The 23,032-nt window shown below is 42.5% G+C and overlaps 1 protein-coding gene across 7 annotated transcripts in view; it reads left to right on the forward strand.

The window, feature by feature from the left end:
- Positions 1–23,032, forward strand: part of LOC103317675 (protein strawberry notch) — a 340,816-nt gene that overhangs the window by 83,233 nt on the left and 234,551 nt on the right. For all 7 annotated transcript variants that reach the window (XM_031920743.2, XM_031920738.2, XM_031920751.2 and 4 more), the window contains 2 exons: positions 9,951–10,203; positions 10,295–10,620. In XM_031920743.2, the coding sequence (XP_031776603.1) occupies positions 9,951–10,203; positions 10,295–10,620 (579 nt within the window). The remainder of the gene's footprint in view (positions 1–9,950; positions 10,204–10,294; positions 10,621–23,032) is intronic.

Genomic DNA, 23,032 nt, shown 5'->3' on the forward strand with positions numbered 1-23,032 from the left:
CTCTCTCTCTCTCTCTCTCTCTCTCTCTCTCTCTCTCTCTCTCTCTCTCTCTCTCTCTCTCTCTCTCTCTCTTCTCTCTCTCTCTCTCTCTCTCTCTCTCTCTCTCTCTCTCTCTCTCTCTCTCTCTCTCTCTCTCTCTCTCTCTCTCTCTCTCTCTCTCTCTCTCTCTCTCTCTCTCTCTCTCTCTTCTCTCTCTCTCTCTCTCTCTCTCTCTCTCTCTCTCTCTCTCTCTCTCTCTCTCTCTCTCTCTCTCTCTTCTCTCTCTCTCTCTCTCTCTCTCTCTCTCTCTCTCTCTCTCTCTCTCTCTCTCTCTCTCTCTCTCTCTCTCTCTCTCTCTCTCTCTCTCTCTCTTCTCTCTCTCTCTCTCTCTCTCTCTCTCTCTCTCTCTCTCTCTCTCTCTCTCTCTCTCTCTCTCTCTCTCTGGCGCTGGTGGTAAGCTAAGCACGCACTCTATTTCGCTCTGTGCAATAATACTAGTTATTAATATTCTCTCTGGTGAGTAGTGTGGACGCACCTTCGAAGTCGCGCTGTAAATTCTTGATTTGTACAAATCTGTGCACTTCGGTGCGAGTTTCTGTGTATTACAGGCGGTGTGGGACCGTTATGGCTCCTTTTGGAAATAAAATTCAAGCACTGTCATTTTGCTGTTGAACCATGGTTCTGCACTTTGCCTGACGAAAAGTTTTGAGGTTATACCACTTCGCCATTACTCACTCAGCCTGCTTGCTCGCTGCCGACCTTCGCTCGTTTATGACTGTCATCGTTACCGTCCGTTACACCAGCGAGCACCGACCAGCCCGGTGAATTATGACCGTCTCCTGACTCTTCTTTGGCTGTGTGCGAGTGAGGTTCGTACGTGCGTTCAGGCGTGATTTGTGCGGTGAGAGAGAGCTCTAGTGCAGGCATCCTAGCCACTGAATCTCCTTTGTCCCCTATGCGTTTGATTTTGTCCTAGCGAATTGGCCTTTCTTGTTGGTCACTTGCTCTTTTTTTTCTTTTTCTTTTCTTTCTTTCTCGTTCGTATGTGGCGCAAGTTCAATGCCCGATTACGTAACTTGTTTACTTCACCGAGGCCTGTGTTCGTGAAAGCATCATCTTTTGTTTGGCGCGAATTTGGAATGCGTTTGTAAACCTATTCAATTTCGTTGAACTTGGCGAGTGTTCTTAAAGTTGATCATTTTTGTTTGGCGCGAAATTTCACTGCGTTCTTAATTGATTGATTTCTATTAATAAGTTAAATTGATCTTTTTTATTTGCATTTGTTGCGTTTTTCGCTTTTCTTTTTTTTGTTTATATTTTTGCGCTTTGTTATAGTTTTTATTTTAATAATTGTAATTATTGCGTTTATTTATAAGTTTTCGTTTTATTCATATTAATATTCATATGCGTATTAATGCCAGTGTGTAGGAAGTGCGGTCGTAACATTGTTACTCGAGCTGTCTCGTGCTATCAATGCGGGCTTGATTTTCATGCTGGTTGTCTAGCACGGTTTGTTAAGAGTAAGTCCTGTAGTGGATGCTGCCTTAAAACTCATAAAGCACTTTCCACGCCACCCGACATCACTTCAATTCCTAGTCGCTGTGAGCGCGATTCTATTTTTGACGCCGGGCGCGACCTTGTCTCGACATCTCTTCTCGATATTAGCGATCTTAGTATTGCTAGCCTCAGTTCCGAGTTTTCTCGTAGTGCTGACCCTGCATCGTTGACTGAAAATCGGTTGGACGACTCTAGTTCGCATTCTCTCCCTTGTTCTTCCACAATGTCGACGCCTTCTAATTGGAATGCGATGTCTGTTGACGAGAAGCTTGGCGAATTATTTATCGTCATCACTTCCGGTAATACCGCTCTTAGTAGCAAAATTGATGCGCTTGCTTCTGAGATTGACAATCAGGAAAGCAGAGTTACCTTGCTCGAGAACGAGAACACGAAACTAACGAAAGAGGTTGCGGGCCTAAAAGAGCGTTTTGATAAGAGCTGTAAATATGCGGAGATTAAGGTTTCGGGTATCCCGCCCACTTATCAAGCTTCTCTTCATGACATCACTAGGGCTATTTTTACTAAGCTAAACGTCGCTAATAATATTACTGACGTGCATAAAGTTCATGCAATTGTTAGTCGCCCGCAGTCTAATGCTTCTGAGGCTTCTCAGCTTTCGTCTCAGCGCGCGCCTCGCCCACTTGTGTTCTGTATTCGTTTTAAAAGTATTTGCGTGCACGATGATGTCTTGCGAGCGAAGCGATTATTTGGCCCAATTAAGTTTAGTGATATCTATCCGGGCGGTAGCGATACATCTATCTATATGCACGACATGTTATCCCCGTTTCTCCATAATTTACGCTTAGCTGTGAAAACACGTGCAAATGCCTTAGGCTATAAATATGTTTGGGTTCGTGACGATAAGATTTTAGTTAGAAAAGCGGATGGTTCAGAAATCATTCCGATCACCACTGCTAACGACCTGGAGCGCATGGTTTGACAATCAGAGGCGAGTATCCCTAAGACGGTCTCAGCACCCGCTCGTAAATCCAGCAAAATTCGCATTGCTCACCTCAACGCTAGTTCTGTTAAGGCCCACTTCAATGAAATAGAAATTATTTATCTGACAATAGTATTGACGTATTGATTATTACTGAAACCTGGCTACTCCATCCACGCAGTCCTCACTTTTTTCTATTCCTGGTTACAATTTTATCCGGAATGATCGAGGTCTTGTCTCTTCGAGAATTCTTAACCCTGCCACTGAGGACGATGTTACGTATATCCGCTGCTCCATACATCAATGGTCATGATTACCTCTTGATTGATTTCACGTTTGATCTCCCAGAAAAGCAAGAGTTGCTGATAATATCGCGTGATTTTCGAAGGTTCTCGTCAGCTGCTTTTCTGGCTGACCTTCTGCCCGATCTTTCCTTGTCGGCTTTCTCTGATCCGTTGGCTTCTGTTAACGATAAGCTGGTTGGTTTTCAGCAAGTTGCGTGCAGGGCTCTAGACATCCATGCACCGTTTACCGCTAGAAAGCCTAATCGTAACGCTACCTCGTGGTTTACACCGGACCTTAAACGCCGATGTAAAGCCCGCGATCGGCTGTATAGTGCAGCAAAGCTTTCTAGAAAGCGGGCTGCTATTATTCGCTATAAAACAGTTCGCATTGAGGTAAAACGTGCCATACGAAGTGCACGCGAGGAGTATTTACTACATGGCTGCTCCGTGCGAACGAAGTGCTGGGGCTTTCTGCGTCGTAATGGCTTAGTTTCAGCCAAAAGTAAATCATCTCTTCATCTTTTCGATAAAGATACCCTTGCGAAGTATTATTCTTCTGTCACTTGCGCCCATCTAGTATGCTCGTCCGATACTTTACGTGCTATCCTTGATGGACAGTATAATAGTTTAGGTTTCGCGTTTCAATTTAGGTTTAGAAATTTGGATTGCGTTGAGGTTGCGCAGTTTATGCGAGCTTGCCTTTCCAAGGCCAAAGGTCGGAGTTGCGAACATTCCGCACTTTGCCAAGGTTTTCGATAAAATAATTACTGACCAAGTTATCGCATACCTTGAAGATAATAATCTTATTTCGCCGTACCAATCTGGGTTTCGTAGCAACTACAGCACGCAAACAGCGCTTCTGAATGTCACGGAAGACATCAGGCGAGGTGCGGATATGGATCTGTTGTCCTGCTTCTTTTGTTTAATTTCAGGCGTGCTTTCGACTCGATTGACCATGCTACTTTGCTTTCTAAGTTGAAATCGATCGGTTTTTCTAATGACGCAATACTATGGTTCCACTGGTATCTGACTGGGCGTTCAAAGGCAGTTGTTGGCCTCGATGGCACCCTTTCTGATTTTCTTCCTAATACGTCAGGTGTACCTCAAGGATCCTCTCCAGGACCTGTGATCTTTCTCATCTATATTAATGAGATTGTCTCAGTACTTCGACACTGTAGTAAGTCGTGTATGCTGTTTGCTGGCGATCTCCAAATATATATACAGTGCGCGCCTGGCGATATTGGCCGAGCTGTTGCATCCCTTACTGAGGATGCCAGCTGTATACTTAAATGGTCTCAGGATAATGGTCTCCTCTTGAATGTTGCCAAAACGAAGGCTATAATTGTTGGATCAACCCAGCACCAGATGCGTCTTAATCTGCAGCGAATTGAACCCATTGTCGTGGACGGAGTCCTTTTGACGATTCCGTGAAAAACCTGGGCGTAATCCTTTCTAAAACTCTCTCTTGGAATGCTCATGTATCTCGCACCTACTCTAATGCGCATTTTGCTCTTTATCGCCTTAGGTTTAAGGGTTATTGTCTTCCTACTAGCTCAAAAACCCAACTAGTCAACGCTCTAGTTCTACCGTATATTGACTACGCTTGTGTTGTTTATATGGACCTTCCGGATTACCTTGCGATCAAATTGCAAAGGCTGTGTAATTCTGCGGTACGCTTTATCTTTTTCCTTAGGAAAGACGCTGAGCTTGGCCCCTATTATGCCAAATTGGGCTGGCTATCACTTAACCATCGGCGCAATTATTATTTAGGTATTACGTTGTATAAGATTTTCGTTCATAAGCGGCCTGGTTATCTTGCCGATTTATTTGCGCTACCTAATGAGGACTTACGACGCTCGGTCAGAAATAATCCGTCTGCATTTGTGATATCGACTGCTAGGACCGAGATTTTTTGCAATTCATTTACCGTGAAAGGTATGCATTTCTGGGATTCTATCCCTACAACTATTAGGCTAAGCAAATCCTTGGGCGCATTCAAACAGCACCTATATGTCTATTTATTAAGTCTACAGCAATGTTATGTGCATTATTAATATTTGATTAGGTTATAAGATGTTACTGCGAGCTTACTACTCAGTTTTCTTTGCTACCTTTAATTGGTGAGCCGTTTACTACTGGTTAAGAGAGATATTATTATTTTGTTTTGCCATTATTTTGTTTACGATTTGCAACTCTTTATTTTGTAATACATTAGCTTAAGTCTATCATTGTATGCCAAATATTGGTCACTGCTGTGCCATCGAAAAATTTGTTATAAGTTGCCATCTTTATTTGTATTTCTATTTCTGCTATGCTGTATTATTTGCTCCTCGCCCTACGGCCTTTTGGTTACGGCGTTAATAAATCTGTTTATCAATCAATCAATCTCTCTCCCTTGTCTTCTGCTTCAGGTGAGTCTCACACGCGTGTCAGATCGCTCCGTCATCAAAACTAGTTTTCGCCTGTTTTCTGACTGACTCCGTGTGAGTCTGTATATTTTTAGTAAATCTGGCCTCCCGCAGGCTCCACGTGTCGGAGCATTACTGCATGGCTCCTTAAAAAGGAGCCAGTGAGATCGTGTAAAACGTGAAGTGTCCTGGAGAGGTTAGGAGCGCAGTTGAGAAATTAGGCGGGATTCTGGCAGACTTTCCATCTTGGCCGTTGGCATCCCTACTCCTTGGTGGTAACGTCAAGACTGGCGCGAAATTTGAGCATCACTTAATTGGATACCGCAATGGCACCAGCAATTTGCTCAGTCTGCAATGACGTCTCCAAGCCACCAACAAGTACCTGCCCGACCTGCCGTCTTCCGTGCCACAATCGCTGTTCGAACAAGAAGATGAACGCGGTGTGTAAGAATTGTCGGAAGACTGAGACGCCAGAGACCTCTACTCCTGCTGTGGCGACGCCGGCAACCAAGTCGGCCCAGCAGAGTGTCAAACCGGCACGGAGGAATTGAATACCCGTATCTCTGCTCTCAAGACCCAGCTAGCTCGTAGTAAGTAGTAAGTTTTACTTTCAAGCGAGGAGGGCTTTACTTTTAGCCCTGTTAGTATGAGCGACGTCGTCCTTGATATTCTCATTTTTCCTCGCAAGCGAGGGGTGTCGATGGTATTCCGTGTGGGGTGGTCGTCAAGGCCCTCCCAATTATTGGCGAATTTATTCTTAATTTATTTAACTGCTCCTTCGCTCAGGGAATCTTTCCGAGTCTCTGAAAGCAGGCAAAGTTAATCGCGCTAAGAAAGACCAGCGCTCCTTCTAATGTTAAGGACTTTCGTCCGATTCCATTGCTCTGCTTCCTCTCAAAGGTACTTGAGAAGATAGCACACACCCAGATCACGGAGTATCTTAATAAAAATCACATACTCGACCCCTTCCAGGCCGGTTTCCGAAAACACCACAGTACACAGACTGCGTTATTAAAAGTGACCGACGACGTACGCATGGCAATTGATAAAAAGAAGGTGACGCTTATGCTGCTGTTTGACTTCAGCAAGGCCTTTGACACAATCTCACCTTCCAAATTACTATCTAAACTGAGACAGCTGGGGTTCTCTAGGGCAGCTCTCCTGTGGATTAAATCATATTTACAGGGGCGAACCTCAGAGTATCTTGAAACCAATCTGGGAGTTCCACAGGGTTCTGTCATGGGACCCCTGCTGTTCAGTCTCTACGTCAATGACCTTCAAACCTTTTTTACGCGGACGATCTCCAGATTTATCTACACACCAACAAAGATAATTTTCTGGACGGCGTGGCTCGACTAGCAGAAGCGGCACAGCTGGTTTCTGGCTGGGCGGAGAGCTCCGGTCGGCGACTCAACTCCGGCAAAACTAAGTCCATATTTTTCGGTTCCATGAAAAACGTTAATGATATTAAATGATGGAACTTGCCTTGAGTTCCGTTGCCGGACGGAGTGATCGTCCCATTCAGTGATACGGTCGTAAGTCACGGTGTTGTATTGGATAGCAAACTCACTTGGAAACCGCAGGTGGATGCGATCACGAAAAAAGTCAACAAAGCCCTGTATAGCCTGCGGTTTATCAAGGGCTGCACCACTGACAACACACTTGTGAGACTCTCCGCAGAAGGCTGGTAAGGTCACTGATACAACCTCACATCGACTACTGTGCTGTGACCATCCTGGACGCGTTGAACAAACAGCGAATACGGCTACAGAGACTGAGCAATTCATGTGTGAGATTTATCTTCGGGGTTAGAAGGGATGAACACATCAGTCCCTATAGGAGGCGTCTTGAATGGCTTCGGACCGATTCGAGAAGGCTCTACTTTGAGGTCATTTTGCTATACAGAGTAACTCCAGTAGGGGAGTTCCCCCGGAACTGAGCATCCCTACCGTGAGTACTGAAACCGGGGCTAGAACCTTCCAGGTCCAGGGTGCTCGGTTCTGGAACTCTCTCCCTTCTACTCTGCGAAACCTGCCATCTTCGCCTCCTTCAAGGGGGCACTACGGCGGCACCTGCTGGCCACTGAATCGTGACGACTCTGAGCCCTCTGGCGCTGCATTCTTAATCTTAATCTAGTTTTAATCTAGTCAGACTCGGCCCTTAGGCCGTAAAAATTCTTCCAGTATTACGTATTTTTAGATTTCAAACGTGCGATATAGATAGGTCTACGACCAAACCTTAAATGTACAACGTAATATTAGAAAAGTTTAATGTGATAATTAAATATGACGAAATGTGAATTAATGTGATTTTATGTGACGGTATTTTTATATATTTTATTTTCTCTTTTTGTTAGACTGTAGGCACAGTCTTTGTGATCTACATTGTATTATTTTTTGCTTTTAGCAAATAAAGACCTATCTCTCTCTCTCTCTCTCTCTCTCTCTCTCTCTCTCTCTCTCTCTCTCTCTCTATCTCTCTCATTCTCGCGCTCACTCTCTCCTTGCGCCCGTCAGGATCGCGCGTCTTGCTAGCGCCCGATTGGCTCTTCGTCCGCGCGGATAACGGTCCACGCATCGGCGCCCGCTGATTGGCTCGCGACATGCGGTGGACCAATCAGCCTCGCGCCGACGTTGACGGTTAGCTAGCATGTTCATCGAACCCGAGGATACACCGACAACAACAAGCCGACTCGCTTGTTTCTTCCGCGCACTCAGGGCTTTGCCGCATCGAACGAGATTCCTCGTATCGACGCGGCTACGACGTTTGCAACGTCGTACTCTGAGATCAGGAATAGATTGATTGATATTAATCTATTCCTGATCTCAGAGAACATTCTATTTCCTGCGCTCAATGAAATTTGAATTCGTAACCAATGCCATGGCAAAGTTCAACTTGGCAAATCCGAAGCTTAGGATTACGATATAAGATTAAAGTAATGTGTATTGAGTGTGGTCAGCTGACAGCTTTTAACTCATTCAAAAAAGTTGACGTCAAGAACCATGCTTGGTTGAACAACAGAAGAGCAGTAGTTAAATTTGGTGCTCTTGGACTTGGACACGCTGGTCATGATCTATTTTGTGGGTTGATGGACTGCTTATACCCATGGCTCAGTGTGCATGTGATGCAATTAGCGAACAATTCAGTGAAGTGTGTAAAAAAGTGGCCAAGGACTCCGTGAAGCTGCAGTGATGGAAAGAAAGCTGATACAGAGATTGGAGCTCCCGGACTAAACATTTTGACATTCGGAGGTTAGACTGGTAATTTTCTCCAGTTTTATCTTGAAGATTCAACACAGTGACCAAAAAAAAGATAAGTATAAAGTGTTATTATTATCAAGGATAAAATAAATTTTTTATTCCATTTTTATGAAAATTCATGGAATGACTTTTTCTGTTTACAGGTAAGAAAAGCCGTAAAGAGCCTAAAGGTATAAGTGAATATATCTTATAATTGCTGAGAGTCGAGGTCTATGTTTGTGGAACATAGAAAACTTGGTCCCAAAGGATTTGGTAAGCACTAATTTAAGTTATACTATCAACAATAATCATAAACTTTAAAGTTGATGTACTTCAAATGTTGTTTTTACTGATTTGAGCTCACTGTTCGTAGGATTCCAAGTAAACAAATGGTTCTCTTGGGCTTAAACTCAAGAAGGATACTTTTTACACCTGTAGTTTTGGTATGAATGCAGGGATTTTGATTTAAATGTTTAGAAAATATTTTATACACAAAAAGGTGCCAGAATAAGCAGAAAAAGATTCACCGCCAAATAATTTCTAAGCGTTCAAATTAAATATTTTTAACGAGACGCATAATTGATTTCTTTTTCAGTCGGGATTTAACAACTGATTCCAAAAGCTGTTGTTTAACTACGAAATATATTTTATTATTGTTAAGAATATAAAAACAGACTCTTTTTTTCCCCTTTCCCCTATCCACATCCTGGAACCGACTGACTATCCAGTCTCTTGGGGAAAGATAAACCGTTACAATATGGTAAAAGTATTTAATCAGAGTAGTATGAAATCATGAAGATTTGTATATGCACTGTTGGAATCAGAAGAGAGTATTTGCTTATTTACTGTAAAAGTACAAGCCTAGCAACAAATATAACGTATTGTAATACGACGCGCAACGACTGGTAAGCGCGCGCCACACACACGAACATGTACGCCTCCCTACTTATGATATATATGTGAGCATCACGTGACTGCGAGAGCTGTTGAAGCTATGCGATGCTCTCGCGTCTCTTTACTGTAAGACTCCGAGCTGATTGGACGCAACGTCGTCTTGTGGCTATTGCCACTTATATATATATATATATATATATATATATATATATATATATATATATATATATATATATAGTATTATCTAAACCTCACAAATATATTATTTATTTAAACAACCACTCTAACAGGTATATTATTCCCGATTTCAATAGTTAACTAAGTTACGTTACGTTACAGCCATATTTGAATGATTTCGTCGTAATTCTCCTGGCCTACATATAGTATTATCATACACCTACATTTGCTGGAAAAACCCACATTTATCGAGCGTACTAAACACACTTCCTCCTTGACAATTTTAATTTTGCACTACTCATGTTATTTTCGACCCAATAAAATGAGGTTAACTCAAATAATACCCTACTTTTGAGGGTAAAAAATAGACTACTTTAGTCAAGTGCGGTCAAAAAATTATTATCATACATTTTGTATCGTATGGTTTTTTGTACAAATTATTATATCAGTAAAAGATTTTCTTTTTATACAGGTCCATGCCTTGAACAAATTTAAGTATACAAAAATATCATCAACAGCTAATGGCAACGTTAAAAAGGGCGTTATATTTAGTACTTATGCAGCTCTTATTGGAGAGTCATCCCAAACTGGGGGTAAATACAAAAGTCGAATAAAACAGTTGTTACAATGGTGTGGACAAGATTTTGATGGCATTATTATTTTTGATGAATGTCATCGAGCAAAAAACCTTTGCCCCTCTGGCAGTTCTAAACCAACTAAAACAGGTAAATATTGTAATATTGATAATAATGAACAATATAACTGAAAATTTAAAATATATACTCTATTAAACACCTTAATGATTTTTTACTCAAGGATTAACAGTACTAGAATTACAAAATAAATTACCAAAAGCTCGAGTTGTATATGCTAGTGCCACTGGAGCTTCTGAGCCACGAAATATGGCGTACATGGTACGTCTAGGTATGTGGGGTAAAGGAACCCCTTTTCCCGATTTCAGTGATTTTATTACAGCTGTTGATAAGCGTGGCGTTGGTGTAATGGAAATTGTTGCTATGGATTTAAAATTGCGTGGAATGTACATTGCAAGACAACTTAGCTTCCACGGAGTCACATTCAAAATTGACGAAGTTTCCCTATCAAATGAATTTATCAAATTATATGATGATGCAGTCAAATTGGTAATACATTAAATTTTTTACTTTTATTATTATTATTATTATTATTCATATGGTGGAGGTGGTGTAGACACCTAAGCAGAACCCATTGTACCTCCCTTCGTACAGACATTCTCCCACTTGGGTAAGGTACTCCTAATCCATAAGGTTGAAATAGCTCCCGAGTAGGCAGTCGGTATATTGTTGCGGGTTAAGAAATGATTCCCTAAGTGCCGATGTCTAAGCTCAACAAATCTGGGGCATGCCGTCAGAATGTGAATTGGCTTCTCCTCTTTTTTTTTACACTCTTTACATATTCCTATGAACTCCTTTCCTGTCTTCCAACCACAGTACTCAAGACCTATGTAATGACGTTCCGTAATGATTTGAGACAGGATTCTAGAGTCGTTTCTGTTGCCTCCACCAGCAGACTTAGTCCAGTTCGCATTAGTGTTCCGTCCCATAACCGCTTTGGCCTTTCTACTTTTTTCAGTATTTCGCCACTTCCTAGTATACTTGTCGTTTACCCATTCCTGAATCGCCCCTTCTAGCAAGCACCTTGCAGCACTCGGAAAAGTTTCCGGTCCCATCGGGGGAGTTCGGGCTCCCATAGCGGCGAGTCTATCGGCGATCTCATTACCCATAATTTCAGTATGACCTGTAACCCAAAGTAGTTTGACTTTGTTGTTATTGGCCAGTTTGTTTGGCATCGCTTTGCAATTCCAGACCAGCTTAGATGATGTCTTCTGGGCCATACGCGCCCTAAGCGTTAGCTGGCTGTTTGAGAATGCACTTATTCGCCTGCCAAGTGCACCAAGTTTCATGATCCTTTGTGCACAGCTCAATATGGTATGTCTCTGACTAAAAGACCGTGGTAAACTGCCCCAAGGAGAAGAAAGTTCTCTTCCTGTCCCTGCGACAATAGTAACCAGAACCAGAGCTATTATCAGTTCTAGATCTACTCGTGTATCAGATATCTTTATCCCTTTTCACGGTGTCTCTTGTAGTCTCTCAGCATTGCAGTGTCGAAATGATCTCGTATTTCCTTCCGAAGAAGTAATACGCCATTATCATGTCCGATTTTATAAAAAATTCTGGAGTAAGGCAGAGTTTTGGCGGGAATAGTGTTCCTCGTCCCCTGCTTCCACTGCCCGTAGGGATTAAGTCTATGGGTGGTCTTGGCTGTCTCCCTGATGATTGTGAGGTAGAGAGGTTCTACTTTCACTAGTATTCCTAGAGCTTTAGCCTCGTTACAAATACTCTTAGCCTCTTCAGGGCCCTCTTTGCACCCGCCTGATCCACCCTAGACCACCAAACCAATGCGTCGTAGCAAGTCTGGGCAGAAGGGCAGCCCTGTACAGCCATAGAAGGATTTTGACACTGAGTCTTCACGTGCTGCTAAAAGCACTGGGGCATGCCCAGAATGCCAGTAGAAATTTATTACACCTCTAGCTATTAAATTAGCGGCCTTAACACACCTTGCTTAATTCTTCTTTAGTAACCGTTTCAATGGTAGTGCGATTAAACGCTTCGTCTATGTCCAGAAATGCTTTCACCATAAGGTCACCTTTTTCTAGCTGATCCGTGATAACCGCCAAATGTAGTGCGGTCTCCATGGAATACCCCATTCTATACACCGTTTGGTTAGGGTGCAGTGGGTTTATGGTAAAGATGTAACTTTCTATTTATCTGTACACTTAGCTTTTTAGTATTTTGAACCCGAAGATATTCAAGCTGATGGGCTTAAAATCCTTAACGGTCGCGTGACTTGTTTTACTACGTTTTAGAATGAATACTACCTTGGCCGTTTTCCAGTTTTTGGGCACGAACGCTTAGGCGACGCTTTTGCTATCAGAAGTTGGCTTCTAGAGGAAGATAAAGACACTCCTCATCCGTAGCCGAATATTCTCCTGTTGGTAATGTCATTGATTCTAGCCATTCTTTGCGAGTATCCAGATTGGCCTAGCTGCATCTTTTAATTCCCTCAAAGTAGTCTCTCCACCCCTTGACTCGATCAGCATTAACATGGTTTTTATACCGCCGTTGGGCGTCTTTATGTATACCTTAGACAATTTTCTTTTCTTTTCGAGGTGAAGTTCCTCCAGCTCCTGATTCCACCAAAAAGATCTCTTGATTTTCTGGAAGCAGTTTCTCTGGAACGCGGTATCGATTATTCTTCCTAATTCCTCGGTCCAAAAGTCTAATCTGTCCGTCTTTCCAAAGTTTAGCTTAAAAGATTAAAGTTTGTTCTTAAGGTTGTCTCTATAAGAGCACTAGTTCTCCTCGGGTTCTTAAAGGACATACTTTCCTAGTACCTTCTTTTCTCTATTTGAAAAAGATGTACTTCTGGTCTGATAGCAAAGGTTTGTTAGAGACTCTCCGGTTGCCGAGCCATTCCTCCATCCCTGCAGCGCATAAGTTCAAGTCGATGGCCTTACTCCTAACAGATTTGTAGAAGGTAAATTTGCTATTCCTGTTCAATATAAAATGATTTGTAGTGACAAGATACCCTAGCAGTACATCACTCTTGCTCTTGATATTTGAGCTACCCCAGACGATGTGATGTACATTGACGTCACTGCCTAGGATAAGCGGAATTCCCTGTGTTCAACAGTGCTCAATAAGTTCTCGTACATTCCCTGCTAGGGGCTTTTTTCGGGAGTTATGAGGAAAGTAGCCTAAGGTTACTACCATATCCCTTTCAGAGTCTTCTTCAAAGGGAAACCTCATTCTGACCACCGTCAACTAGTTGCAGCATAAGCCGGCACTGGATTATTACACATGGGGTTTCTGAAAATCCGGCTAGACCCACCAAGATTCTTGACCCTCTCTACGACCACCCAATGTTCTTGTATTAGGTAGATGCCTGGGTGCATTCCTTGGGTTGATGATATCCTGTCTTCAGTCATGGTGATCCGGACGAGATATCGTTAGCCTATGCGCGCAAACTCCCATCCCCAGTTTAGTTGAAAATAGCGCTGTCTTACCAGCCAGACTGATGCTTTGGGGATACTGAGCACTACGAAAGTACAACAGTCCGTTTTCTCCCTCACTCTGCGCCCAGTACCCCCATCTGTATACCCCAAGATTGAGATGCCGATAGAATACAATAAAATAGAATTATATTTTATTTATAAGTAACTTAAAAAATGTACATATGTCGTACATAATCTTGTAGTTGCTGGTACAGCGGTTATCAATTATTACAGTTTCGTACATATAATACGACGAAGTCGCCAGTCGAACAGCTCCCACTGTCGGCTGGCTGCGTAACACTAACTCTCGGAACAGCTAGATTTATTCTTTACCGCTGTGATTGTCACGGCAAAATCCTAAGCAGCTGTGACGCACATCGTCGAAATAATTCAGGTACATGTATACTTCTAATGTAGGCTGGTTAATTTTATTACGTCTATTAGATAATAACGCAGACTAGCATGAAATATATTTATATACAGGGTGAATCATTTTAATCTTTAATCTCAATTATCTCGTTGGCAAAGCATGCCAGCGAAAAAAGTTTCGAGTAAAAGTTTTAGGATTTTTCCCTGGCTATCTGATGATGACCTTGACAATGTCATTGAGCATGACCTTCAAGGTCATTTGAAGGTCAAGTCGATTTCTTCAAATGGAAACCCCTACTTTTGGCACCAGAAATGGAAAGAGCGGGAAATTTTACGTTCGAACATGTGATTTTGGAAACAAATCATCTTTTGTGCGGAAATTACCTTTGACATCAGCCGAACCCAGGATGCACCATCGAGGAGGTTGTCAAAAGGATTTAGCATCCCATTTTTTGTTTTATTTTTTTTTATTTGTTTTTTTTTGTTTTTTCCCTTTTTGTTATTTTTTTGGTATTTTTATGGAATATTAACTGGAGTTAACCATTGATTAATTGTTGATATTGATAATTGAGATTAAAGATTAAAATGACTCACCCTGTATACATTCATGCTAACGCTTTAACCTATATAATTACCACAACAAGTACTATTACACTACTGATTCGGCGAGAGGTAGTTTTACATGGCCAGCTTGAATTTTGATAGTGAAGGCAATGTCCATAAATCTCGCGGAAGAGCCAGTTCAAGCCTGTATTTATTCTACCTCCCAGAACAGAGATATATCTCGCCAACCTGTCAAAGGTTCTACTTTTTTTTGGCAGAAGGCCGTAAGGTGCAGCAGTTGCCCCTTGCAATAGGCTCTGTACATTATGACCGTCTTAAAGGACATTTATCTCATTAATGTCCATCCAGCCTGGCTTCCTCTCGAAGGGAGTGTTATGCTCGTACCTCCTGACACCATAGATGTACCTCACGCATGAATTCTGTAACCTCTGCAGTCTAGTCTGGACTCCCCTAACGCGTCAAGATACTCTACTGAACCGTAATCTATGTGAGAAACTACAAGAGCACTTACCAACTGCTTACGTAACGCTTCTTAGGTACAGGATCTAAATTGTCTAAGCCTATTAAGAGCTCTTTTAACCTTTCGGCTAACTGCATCCACCTGCGGTTTCCAAGTTATCTTCGAATATATGACCACCCCGAGCTTAGTTACGGTATCGACAAAAAGAACAATAAAAACAGTCTGCACCTCGATCCTGGGCAAGTTCAACCCTTGTAGATGAGTTGCAGAGCATTGTGGGAAGACCAATCTTACATAGCTTTGCTGCCGCTGACATGTGATGCATACCCTCACGAAGATCACCTCTTGTGACTTGTGTGTACTGGAAATTGTATCAAAAGCCTTACAAAAGTCAAAAAGTAGCAGAACAGTGAGTAACTGTTTATCACTGTCAACGTCAGTCCTGACATCCACCGTAAGTTTTAGCAGTGCTCGGTCTGGCAAGAATCAAGAATATTCTTTAAGTACGATCTTTTTTTTCAGGACTTTGGAGAGAAAACTTAAGAGACGGAAGCACGAAACAGCAGATAGAACTGCTTTTTTCTTAAAGGGCACCAAATGAGTTTTTCTCCAGGTACCGCGAAAGACTCCACAAAAGAGTGAGGCATTGTTTCGTCGTAAGCACGGAAATTCGCGGATAATGGCGCTCTCGTCGCATTCGGCGCGTCTCGCACGCATCTTTCTAAACACGATCTCGAGATATCGGCATTATCTCCATAATACCAGCGTTCAATTGTGTCCTCTCCGGTCATTACGCGTCTTCCTGCAAAATCAAATGGCCTCACGTAAGCGACACCATAAAAAGGCTCAGCAGCGGCCGGGCCCGCACCCCCAATTCAAACTCCGCCGAGTACTTTACGACGGGTTTAGCCCTGCTTCAGCTTCTCTCTCCCGACCGCTGTGACGCTTGGGAGGGGGAAGCGGGGGAGGAGGACCGAGGTAATTTGCCACCAACGGAAAAATCTAAAATCAGTCTAGTTTCGGTCAGCACTGAGGTTCAGTTCAATCGTGGTAGAGATCTGAAGCTCGGAGCAGACACCATAACAGAAGATTGCAAATTCAAACAAGTCTTATTTTTCTTACTCGTTGAATCTTGCCAACTCGCGAACGCTTGACCAGGTCGATTCTCGCAAATCTGACGCTGCAACTCCTGTGACAGTCAAAGTTTCATAATTTCCGACGCGACGAGAGCTCTCACCTTTCTATCCAGAACATCTCTTTCACGCGGTCACCGAGACCAGCGGGAGACACATCACGTGCTCCCCACTCGTTCGACGCGGTCGCAAGGCCCGTAGGAGACGCATAAGATCGCTCTCCTTACGTACATTCACACTTATATACATCGATCCACACCTTATTTTCGTTCATAAAATTATCTCGTATTTCATAAATTCAATTTCGAGAGAGGTTTTATGCTGCAAGGCTTTCCTCTCTCTCTAGAGCCCTAATAAATATTATCATTGTGGCGCTAAAATAGTAAGTTTATTTACCTAAATTCCTAACTAACTTCAAAAACATTAAATATCGAGAATTCTCCATGTTGGAGCGTTCTCGACCTATAAAACAGGCATTAAATAAGGTCATTAGGAGATACCCTAGGGCTGAGGGAGATTTCGCTAAAAAAGCAGAGTGACCAAGCACTGTTTATTAATTAACCGCTAGCAGACGACGTCCCAGGAGGCCCAGTAGCACCTTCGTTTTGTCCTTTCCCAAGCTCTAAACCGGGGGAGAACTTTCTCCAGCCAGTTCCTCGAGAAGTAGTTTTTGCCGACCACAATAATGGCTCTCAGCTTCCGATACTCGAGACAGAATCTAGTGTAGATCTTGTCAACCTTCGACTAGACCGCCTCACTGACGAGTGTTAACTATTGTTATGTCAGCTCTTCGTCAGGATACCCCTTGCGCACGACTGCCGTTTTGTCCGCCAAAGGGCTCCAGTTGTCCTATAGTACACCTAGAGTCCTCTCTTTTGCCGATCCATATGCCGATCTATATGCTTATGGTGATAGTAGCAGCACGTGCCGGTCTTCTGACCACTTAGAAGCTTCCGCTTCTCTTCAGCTTTCAGCCTCCGGGCTGCCTTCCTTCTTTAGGCTTTGGAGAGTTTCGGCTTCCGAGGGTTATTTAGAAAGTTCCCTGTATGAGATTCAAGTTTTCGCTGGTTGTGCTAGTAGACACATTTTCATTAGCTTCCCTGATAAAAATATTGACGTGATTTTGTGATTTATTAGAATTATGTACTTCTTTATGTAATTTTAAGTATGTTCTTTGATGACATAAATATTTAGTTCTACATACTTACTAATAAATACTCGTAAGGGGATACAACACATTTGAATCCTGAAAAAAAGAATTATGAGTGAAAATGACAAAAATAAAGTAAATCATTTGAAATTTTTTTTTAATGATATTTAGTACAAATACTTTTAACTTTGCCGTGCTAAAACCTTAATTATCCCTGCTGGCCCATTGTGGCATTCGGTGCAATCCTATTGCTGCCAACTTCGTCACACTTTTCTCCCTCCTTTTTGTTATATTTTGAAGCCAACATTCTCTTCTCTTACTCAGACCTCGGGTCCATCTTCCTGTGTAGACCGCATCTGAAGAAGGCCCACATTTTAGAAGCCAGCTCCCCACCGGTAAGGCCGGGATTTCCTGACTAGTGCATTGGATCTGCTACTTACTTTATTAACCTTTCTACAAGTTCCTACCACTGCTCCGCATTCGCTCAGGCTTGCGCCTGAAAAGCAAGGAAAACCCCAAAATCAACCTAGAGGAAGATTTCGGGGAAAACTGGCCTCGAAGCAGCCGGAAATCCAGTGTACTTTTCCAGTTGAAAACAGCTCAAAAAATTTAAGTGCCCGTACCGGAAAATAAACCCTCAGCCCCTTGAGTGAGCGTGTATCCGCTAACTAGGGCATGCGCCTCAACCAACTGAGCCACAGACGCTGCACCTTAAATTGAAATTATTGTTGATCACGATTATATAAATAAAATTATAAAAAAATTAATTATATGCTAGCAAAAAGCGCTCGCGATTTACAAATTAATTGTAATGATATTTAATTCTTCGACGTGTCATTATTAAAAATACTGTTAAATATTAGATGTACAATCGATATTAGTTAATTCTTGTGGAATGTTTTTGAAATACTCCAATCAGATTGCCACATTGATAAATTCTAACCAATCATAAGCATGATTCCAAAAACGTTCCACGAGAATTAATTACCGTCGAGTATAAATGAATATATTCAATACTGCCAACATTCTATAAAACTAGTTATAGCTACTAGTACACAGGACCAGTTTTAAAATTATAGAACAAAATGGAAATAAATTTTAAATATTAAAAAATGATTTCAAACTCTTTGGTATTATTTGATGACAGTATTAATTATATTAACAAAAACTAACAATAAAATAATATTAGATAAACTTTTTTTTATTTACATTTATAATACAATGTAAATTGAAGGATTATAACAATCATAACATTTATATTCTGTACTAAAATGTAATACATAATACAATATTAACTTTTGACCAAAAAGATAAATCATTTTGTAACGGCAGGGAAGGAAAAATTAAATCACTGATGGAATAATTAAATCATGTAAAACCAAAGAACTTTTATATAACTAATGGCAGATAGATATTACTAATGAGCAACTCAAACTGGATTACAAAAACTATGCTAAAATGTTAGATAAGGTTATATCAAAGATGCTAAAATTGAATATAATGCAAAGCTAGTTCAAAATAATGTAAACAAAATGAGAAAACAGAAAAAGAGGAATACCATAAGTTATATAAAGGTTAATGATATTAAAATTACGGATAAAGTAGAGATAGCAAAGAAAATGAACAAATTTTTTGTGATATTGGCCGCAAATTGTCTGATAATGTAGTGAAACCAAATACTGCGAAATTTAAACAACCAGATACAAATCCAAATTTAATATTTCTTAAACCTTTAAGCACCAGTGAGGTAATAAATATAATCAACAACCTGAAACTAAAAAGCATTGGTGTTAATAAGATAAATACACATGCTTATCCCGACGTCGTAGCCTATGGCGTCATGTGGTACGCGCTCTTCACTCTATCTCTCTCTAGCACACGTACGCGCGCTCTAAACGCAATGACATGCAGCTATCTGGCTCAGCAAACAGCGCAGCTGAGCATGTGATGAGTAACATCACACGATCCTGCAATGCCGTCATGCCAAGAGAAGTACAAAATCGACCACCAGTTTACTGTTGGGACAACAAGGTTGAGATTTGAGTTTTACCAAACTAGGAGGCAGGAATAGCAGGCGAGGTAGAAATATTATAAAACCGGTAGAAGCCAGGATATAGTAAAAGCACGAGAGCTGGAAATGAAGGACGCTTAGCGGAAACTCAAAAGGATAATTCGTGATAACAAACGAAGGAGCCTTGAAGAACTGTAGGACAAGGTCAAATTGGATTCCTTGAGCCGTACATATAAAGTAGCAATGAAGGAGATAAAAATAAATTATGAACCCCCTACTAAGTGCACGGAATTAATGCACCGTATCTTGACTACGCTGTTTCCTCTTCAAATGGACGAAACATATGAAATCAAAGAAAGCACCAACAATGAAACTTTCATTCCCTAATCACCAAACAACATGGCTCCAGGCCCGGATAGCATACCCAATATTGCATTAAATCATGTCATCTACGCCCAACCTAAAGTCTTCGTAGATTTGTATAATTAGTGGCTTAAAAAAAAGCGTTCCTTACGGACTGGAAAAAAACAACGTCTCGCACTGAAAGAAATGTAGAGTTAGAATAGCCGTACATTATTCTGTGGTATTCGCCTTGGACGACCACAGCTGATTTAGCGGTGCACTCAAGCAGATTCTACTGGAGTTTGCTTGATAAACTGTTTGATAAACTGTGCTCTGAGGACTTGTAAACCAATTTTCATGCCAAAACAATGAATCACTTATTGAATATTCAATTTTTATACTTATGCTTACTGCCAGGTAAAAACAGTGGTAGTGCTAAGGCGGATTCAACCTTAAACCATTTGCTTGAGCGCTCTGGTAAAAACTGCCAGAGTTTCCAGTTAATCCAACTCTACATTTCTCTCAGTGCGTGCTGCTACCAAAAAGAAAAAAGTCACCTGGAGAAGCCGCATTGTACAGACCATTATGCATGCTAGACACTTTGGGCAAGATTCTTGAACGCATAATCTGCGTAAGGATGGACCAGGCCACAGAAGGATCAAGGGGACTAGCTTATTACCAATATGGCTTTAGGAAGAAGCGCTCTTCCCTATACGCCGTCAGCTTAGTCACCGACACTGCCCAATCAGCGATAAAAGGGAAAAGATGGAAAGAAGGTGCGACGTGGAAACGCTGCAGAATTCCGAGCCGAGTCGTGACACACCCACTGGCCCGCAACAGGCCACGCGATTGTTGTCAAGGGCGAGCGCGTGCGTTCTCGGAATTTCCGGGCCCAGCGAGCCGGCGAGTATGTTCCGTATGACGTCGCTGGAAGCAAGAACAGACACTCTTATTGACTTTCGCGGTGCGAGCGGCCAATCAGAGCGCGGTTGAGTTCGGCGCAGGAGAGTAGGGAAGATAGCGTACTTGACTGTCGCGCGCCAGGCGAGTAGTACCTTGTGAGCTCTCGTCGTCACTGGTCGATGATTCGAAGAGGTGATAAAGCGTGAGGATTTGGTGTACGAATGCGAAGATACACTTTATCGAGGAGATCCTGCTTTCCCAAAAAAAGTTACCCTGCACCAGCTTAGCGAAAAGGAGGCGGAAGCAACGGTAGGATGGCTGTCACTGCCCAGCCATCAACGTCGTCGTCTTCCGCGAGACACCGGGAAGAGAGAGAACGAGAAGCGACATCCCGACGGGAAGCCAGCCAGCCTGTGGGCCAGCGAGGCTTTCCAGGGCCGCCAAGACGATAGGACATCCCAGATGACGTATCGTGAGGTAAGTTCCTTTGTTTGGAGGAGAGTTAGAGAGAGAAAGATTAGATTAGATTAATTAATTTTATTTGCGTACATTATGTTGTACGATTCAATATGTACAGCAGAGTAGTAAAAGTACAAAAATAATAAGTTTGAGGTATCTGTTTTAGTAGGTGTGTAGTGTGAAAGTATGCTGAGGTGAAGATGGGTTAAGCGAGAGTGAGCAAGTGTGTGCGTGTGCGTGACTGTGTACACGATGTTTATGTGTTTATGCGTTTTCGAGTTTGAAAAAGTAATCTTTATCTAGTTTCTTGAATACTGCGATGGATGTAGTGTTACGGAGGTGTGATGGCAGGTTGTTTCGTAGGTATGAGGCGCTGATATGAAACGAGTTCCTCAGCGTCTCCGTCGCGAAAGTAGGGATATCCAGAGGTGTCACCTCCCCCCTAACAGACCGGAGTACTACGCGAAAGTCGAAGTAGGCCAGTACGTATGATGGTACGGCAGTGTTAAACATTTTTCGTAAGAAACAAGCAGTGAAATACTTCCTGCGTTCGGCAGTGGTAAGCAACTGCAGCTCCCGCCTGTATAGGAGATCTCTCCTTACATCATAGATGTACCGAATCCCCGTGTTCACGAGCCTATGTAGTTTTAAGTCGAGTTCCTGCGCCAGGTCACAGTATACAAGAAAACAGTAGTCTATAAGGGGAAACAGGAGCGCTTGCACTAAGTGCTTGCGCAATCTGAGATTGGTACTTTTTCTGAAAAGGTAAAGCCTCTACATTAGCGAGTGAGCACGCTTACACACTTATGTAACGTGCTCCTTCCAAGTGAGTTTAGAGTCAAGCACCAATCCCAGATTACGCACAGAAGATTCAAAGCTGACCTGGGCACCCCCAATGTTGATATAGGTGTTAGCTATTGAAGGTAGTGGATTTATGTAGTAGGGGGAGCCCGGGACAATTGCTTTGGTTTTGTTAACATTGAGTTTTAGCCTGTTCTATGCAGCCCAGCCCATTATCGTATCGGCATTAGCACTCATCCTGTTTGATAAATAATCGAGCTCCTCAAGGTGGCATTGACTATAAATTTGCAAGTCACCCGCATAGATGAGATGGGAAACATCGGAATCAAGGCAGAAACCGATGTAGTTGATGTACAATGCGAACAGCAAGGGACCCAGAATGGACCCCTGCGAGACGCCGATGTTAAGACGCCGAGGGGAGGAACGTTCGCTATTGTCACCAACGACGGCCTGCTCTCTCCCAGAGAGGTAGGAGGCAAACCAGCGGATGACCTGCTTTGAGAAGCCGAAGGTGGATAGCTTTCTCAGGAGCCTGACGTGACACACAGTGTCAAACGCCTTTCTAAAGTCAAAGAGAAGGAGAAGTGTTACTTTCTTTTTGTTTATCCCGGCCCTGGCATCATCAGTTAGCTTAATTAGGCCAGACTGAGTGCTGTGACCAGTGCGGAAGCCTGTTTGAAGATTATCTAGTAGGAGCCTTGATTCAAGGTATTCTGAGACTTGCCTGTGCACCAGCCACTCCAGGGCCTTGGATAGAAAGCAGAGAAGTAAAATCGGACGGTAGTCAGTCACGGCTGTTGGTGAACTGACTTTGTTGGGCGCGCACAAGCGATAGTTTCCAGGCAGAGGAGAAACAGGGCTCGCTCAGGGACAGGATCAAGATTTGACTTAGTAAGAAAGCGAGAACCAGCAATGCTTTTGAAATAACGACGTGTAAGATACCGTCACTCCCCCTAACCTGAGTGTCGAAGTGCGATACCGCAGCCAACACATCCGATTCCGTTATAGTGCTGAACTTGAAATGTTCCAGGAGGTCTAGACTTTCTAGGGTGAAAAGATAATCCTCAACGGCAGGGCCCAACGGATCGTTGGAGATCGCGCTGAAATGCTTGTTGAGTTCATCTGTGCTAAAACGAGATAGTGAAGGGGCCTTGGTGGCGGAATCTCCAACTCTCTCCAGATCTCGGCAACATCAGTCAAGGTTGACAGGCGTGAATAGTAATTTGGGAGTGAGGTGGCGCAGGAGAGTGAAGGAGAATGTGAGGTGAA

Source organism: Nasonia vitripennis, assembly GCF_009193385.2.
Source record: "Nasonia vitripennis strain AsymCx chromosome 1 unlocalized genomic scaffold, Nvit_psr_1.1 chr1_random0005, whole genome shotgun sequence".
Classification (NCBI taxonomy): domain Eukaryota; kingdom Metazoa; phylum Arthropoda; class Insecta; order Hymenoptera; family Pteromalidae; genus Nasonia; species Nasonia vitripennis.